The sequence below is a fragment of the Saccoglossus kowalevskii genome, chromosome 15 (assembly GCF_978046115.1).
Source record: "Saccoglossus kowalevskii chromosome 15, keSacKowa6.1, whole genome shotgun sequence".
Taxonomy (NCBI): domain Eukaryota; kingdom Metazoa; phylum Hemichordata; class Enteropneusta; family Harrimaniidae; genus Saccoglossus; species Saccoglossus kowalevskii.
The window spans coordinates 5,951,331-5,957,104 of NC_140655.1; the positions used below are offsets into that span (position 1 = coordinate 5,951,331).

Genomic DNA, 5,774 nt, shown 5'->3' on the forward strand with positions numbered 1-5,774 from the left:
TCTTTGAAAACCGCAATCTGATTAAAATATGATCCTATTTTTTTTTTTTGTATATTTATTTAATTTTATTTTGATCTAGTATTTATTTTTTGAAGTTTTGGTAATTGCGAAAGCCAAATAAACAAAAAATCACAAAATCAAAATCAAAGTAAAATAATGAAATAAAAACTCATTAATAACAAAAGTAATAACAAATAAAATAAAAATAAGTTTATAGTCAAAATAATTAAAACCCGTACACTACATCAGATTTTAATCAGATTGTGAAAACCGCTGCTAAAATGGCATATTATTTGTAATATTTTACTGTTTTTTCCCCCAAAAAGCAGATGGACAGTAAGCCAAAAATCTCTCATGCTGTTGACTAATATTAAAACGAATAAACGAATGCGCTAAAATACATACAAACCCATATGTTTACTGTATAGTCATGAACTCATTCCAATTAGTCCCACATGAACGTGGGTCGCTGATACTGAGGGTCATGACATCCGTGCGCCTTTGTGTATGCCACAGCTCACAATGGACTCGTTTACAGCTGATTAATGGCGAACACTGACTGTATTCAGTTCGCTATTAGTTTTGCCAACATAATCTTGTTACGAACATTTTTCAAAAGAAAAATAGAATAAAAATGGAATAAATTAGATTATTGGTATTTGAAGAAATTATATTTAAAAAAAAGGGGGGAGTCAAGCAGAAAGAGCTGTACAAAAGTAGGAGAATGCAATTTAATTTTTCTTTCTCTAGATATTCGACTTTTCACCAATACTATGTAGTCCGACACCTTAATATATACATATATATATATTAATAATTTTACACTATACTTACGGTGAAGACAGTTTTCATCCAGTGACAAATCACATATTAGTACAAACTTTCGTTTTGTAGGGCAAGGACAATTATGTATTTGTGTATGGGAACAAACGAGCCTTGTGATTATCAACGCCCTTCAAGTATTGACATGGGCACAGTAGGGACTGTGACAAGCGAGACTATTGCTAAAGGGAACGTCACGTGATCAGCGTCAAGTATCTGAATCCGAACAAGATGTACATGTACAGACAGATAAAGCGAACGTCCCAAACTTCACTTAAACTCAAATATTTTGTTTAACGAGTAAAAATATCAATATCTCAGGTAGTCACGGAAACAGACTGTCTCGTTGTCATTGCAATTCCGTCGTTTCATGCTTATATTTGCAGAAATGTTCAAATGTTAAAGGCCGACAGTCGTCGTGTCGCGTCCTGTTCGATATGGGACTCATATCGACGTATACAACGTGTGTAAAATACATTGTTTATTTACATGAAATTCGAACACGAGCTGCGCGACGACCACCGCGCTTTAACGTAACAACTTGTGCTGACATTACATTTGTCGCAGTGGTAACAACTCAATCGGACGATCCAAAAGGTGTACCTATCCGTGTTGAGCGTATCATTATACAAGTTTGACTGAAGTTTACCTCGGATTGCACGTTTGTTGACACAAAAACCCGGAGTGGCTCGTCCAGGGCATTAGCCACGTCGTTATAATAAAGTAGTTATTCGAGAGGAGATCGAAACAATATGGCCTGGTTATTACTTTTAGTGGACACTGCATCAACTGACAGTAGGCTAGGTATTTCTGATATTCGTTTCCATTGAAATAAGTCTTACTCTAGCCTAGACACTAATACCTGATTCAATAATCAATAAATTATTAATATCAAGAAGAGGAACATCCAGAAAAAAGGATGTCATATTATTGAGATATTACCACCATTTTCGTTTGTTTAAAATGTCTATCAGAAATAGCAGTTTTAGAGACAACATGTGCATGCGCAATGGACACTTATGGAGTGCTACATGACATGCGCAATGGACACTTATGGAGTGCTACATGACATGCGCAATGGACACTTATGGAGTGCTACATAACATGCCATGCACAGTAATTCTACGATTTCACTGTATTCAATACACAGCGTGTTTCTATAACTTGCCTAGCAACGGCCTAGCAACAATCAACAATAAGACATATATAAGGCGTGTTTACCGTGGAAGTGCAATATAGTTCGGAGACGCCTAGTGAGAAACAACCTCGCAAAACAAACCAACTATGTCGACTTTTTTCGTTCTCGTATTGATAGTTCTATCCGTCAATAATGGTAAGTAATGTTCGCGACTCTTTGTTTAAAGTGTTTTTTTTCTCTCTCCAGTTAGCATGCGATAGCTTTAATGCTTAGGTTTGGTGACTTATGTTTATACCTGCTGTAGATTTCACTATCAGAATGTAGAGTGCGTTGGTATATCCTATCGTTTTATGCACACTATATTAATTGTATTAATTTTATTAATTTCTTCCAAATTTAAAAAATTACTCACATTATTGACTAAAACAAATACAGAGAAACGGCGAGCAAAGCAACGGTGATGTATATCGAACATTTCCCGAAATTATTAATTTTCTTGGCCAACAAGTAAATCACGTTATTTTTGCCCATAAACAACAAAAGCAAACATGAAATCAAGATCGATCGTGGATTCAAATCATTTGACCCGAGCTCCACCCGTTCATAACGTAGTACACATTCATTGAAGCCACTTGCGTTTGCCGACTGTTTTAGTATGCGTTGTCATGGTAATGAGTTGGGGTTTCACTGCTGTGTTCAACTTCAATAAATGGGCCAGATGGTAAACAATTCTCCAACAATGCCGCTAAATACAACGATCCCCTATATCAATCTTTTATACAGAATCCGTTTACAAGCAACGACAAAGCTTATTTAAGTTCTGTCTTCAAGATGGGTAGGGTGTGGCAATGATGCCACTGATAATAACAATAACACTCTGGCAACGTCATGTATTCATTCATTCATTCATTATTGATGTATTTATTTATTTATTTCATTTTATTTATACAAAGCAATCAAACATTAAAATGAATTGGATTTCTTAATCTTGGTAGAAATAATAATGTAAGATTCATCGTACCCCAGGCGCTGGAAGTTGTAATGTTCCGGACGGACGGAACCTTACAACCTCCAGCGCCTGGGATAGATTCATCGTAACATTATAAAAATATTGATGTCAGTTATTATATGTATTCTTTCATTTGATTCAGTTTTGTCGCTGGAATGCTACAGGTGCGCCCAGCAGTACACAGATGATGATCAACGCATAGCAAATGATAACGGCGACTGCTTGGAACAATACTCCTGCGACGACACGGACCTGTTCGATAACGGGCCTTATCAAGCATGTTACACTAGTATCGACTACCGAAGTAAGTACTGATATCATCCCTGTCATACTGTAAAACTATTTATTTTCACTGGCATTATTTTTCACGATTTTGATATTTTAGCAATTTAAGTTCACAAACGTGGTGGCAATGAGAAACAATGAGTTCTATTGTTATTATACATGCTCATGTGGATTAAGTATAGCGAATTTGATTTATCAACGAAAATAGCGAAATTAAAAACTAGTGAACAATTAATGCTTTTACAGTAAACCGGGGGCTATTGGTTGCCATACTATTGAATTTCGACACTTGATCCGTGAACTACTAGCCTGGATTTACTTCACCTTGTATAGTTATATAATAGCATTTTACTATCATCGTTGCTAGGGGTAGGGAATAGGTGTTTGCAACGTCGCATAATTCTATATTATTATATTTAAGTATATGTGTTAATTCTGTAGAAGACGTTGGTAAGCTGCAGATTGAAAAGGGATGTTTTAGACAAGGCTACAACCAATTCTCTTATCAAGATTGCGAGACCTACGCTGCGGCTAAGGAAGTGAACTACCACTGCAACACCGACTACGAAGTTTGGGGCTGTTATTATTGTTGTACGACTGATCTCTGCAACGACAGCGGTGTTGGTACAGTAACGTGCAGTGCAGTTAGTCTTCTGTTAGCACTGACGGTATACTTGGTGCATTCTCTTTAAAGGGATACACGAAATGTAGGGTGACACCTCTGTTTTCAGTTTACGTTTTTTTGTTTCGAGTAACTGACACTGTAGAATAGAATAGAATAGAATAAGAATTCTGAGACACGTCGCTGTTAGTCCGGACCTTGTCCAATAGTGAATTGCCTTGGTCATCGCCGCCAGTAGGAGTCTTAAATTGGCACATCTACAACTTGATAAAAGAGGAGGGGTAATGACAAACACAGATAGCTCGATTGATGGGTGTTTCGAATGTATACGCTTAGTTGACTGATACATTAATACAACTTGTTATTTTTTTTACCATCACGAGTGTCTTCTCCTAGTTGATGACATTTACCGCTCGTTGGGCATTAGTCTTCCAAACTATGACAGCGCCCCCATCGCTAGATTGAACGCAAACTGATTTCCTCTAAAGTGCCCTCTTTCCTAGAACGTTTTTTTTTACGAATCATCAATAGACTAGTCGCCAAAATCTATTTTTATATTTCTCAAGAATTAGCAAATAAATAAAATAAAACCATGTATATTATGTGTGTCCTTATTCCGCATTATATTACCATAAAAAAAAGTTTATGATAGTGGTATTTTGAGACAAGTCAATGAAAATAAATCAGATGTGGAGGTTTCCCCTCGGGAGGGGGGTCTACTTGCATAGAAGTTCAATACGGGTATGTGCCGCCCGACTGGGGTCTCATTTCACGTTATTTTGTTTAGAAGTGGGTGGGCATTTATCAATGTTTTGGTTTAGAAGGATGTAGCATTAATTCACTTTTTCACAGGTCTTTATATTCAAAGCCAAATACTTTTTTGCTAGAAGTGGGTATATATATATAGAAGAAATGGTTTAGAAGTGAGTATGGTTTACGAGAGGTGGGCTGCACACCCTTACCCACTTAATGTGGAAGTAGCCCCCCGGAGAATTTCCAACTTACTATCTTGGCAGATCATACTTTGAGTGAAAAACACCCGCACCAATTATGGATAGGTACAGAAAACTAGCCAGATTTCCAATAAAAAAATTATTGTCAGAATACATCAAATAAAGCAACATCAGAACATAAAGAACCATCGTCCAACATCGCGGTTTCCGTTCACCCGTCGCTTCACACACAGGCAGTTGCTGGGACATTATACATTGACAATTCAAGATGATAAGCAACTAAAAACACAATGGTACAGGGGTAATAACATTCGAGGTGGCTAATATGAACCAAAAACAAATAATTGATATCAATAAAATCGAAATCACTAAACTAAAAATTCTCAATGGCAAACTAGAAGGATCTACCTTAAAATCTATAGACGGAATAACTAGCATTACGGATATTAATCAAAACAGCACCGTTCTCGAGCACTTTTAAACATTTTAAAATAACGCGAGATCTCCTTCAGATATAGATCCACGAGACAATTTTGCCAACCAAAAAGTGTTCTACCATCACCAGGCCCACCGTTCTACTGGTCTATGTAACCATGGCATTTAAGACAGTAGGCGCAATGACAGCAGAGAAAGAGTAACATTATTTAGGGGGCAAAACAAATCACAATGCTTTCTGGCTCGAAACGAGATCTTGGCAACCATTTTGGAACAGGGCTGTTATAGTTTGAAAGCTGTGTGGATAGACAACGAGAGAATAACATAATTGAAGGTACTGTTTGGACGGTTGAAGCTATTAACAATTTGGAATTTAATTTGGTCATAATATTGTGCATTGTGAAAACTGAATTTGATCAACAAAATCAAGGTATTTTACGTTAAATATTAAATCATTGGTTCAGACGAACTTTAACGTGTTATAGTCGTACAGTTATTAAAAATAAATAC

At 36.5% G+C, this 5,774-nt stretch overlaps 1 protein-coding gene across 1 annotated transcript; it reads left to right on the top strand.

Moving 5' to 3' along the window:
* Positions 1–1,939: 1,939 nt before the first annotated feature.
* Positions 1,940–4,473, top strand: LOC100371666 (uncharacterized). The gene is made up of 3 exons (XM_002733759.2): positions 1,940–2,155; positions 3,112–3,273; positions 3,696–4,473. Exons 1-3 carry the CDS (start codon positions 2,107–2,109, stop codon positions 3,944–3,946), a joined length of 462 nt encoding a protein of 153 aa, XP_002733805.2. The 5' UTR covers positions 1,940–2,106; the 3' UTR covers positions 3,947–4,473.
* Positions 4,474–5,774: the final 1,301 nt, after the last annotated feature.

Bases quoted from the DNA above. Each gene is read 5' to 3' on its own strand.
- LOC100371666 (XM_002733759.2), top strand. From the start codon at position 2,107: ATGTCGACTTTTTTCGTTCTCGTATTGATAGTTCTATCCGTCAATAAT. The intron at 2,156-3,111 runs GTAAGTAATGTT...CATTTGATTCAG, and splicing joins AGTTCTATCCGTCAATAATG to TTTTGTCGCTGGAATGCTAC. The intron at 3,274-3,695 runs GTAAGTACTGAT...TTAATTCTGTAG, and splicing joins CACTAGTATCGACTACCGAA to AAGACGTTGGTAAGCTGCAG.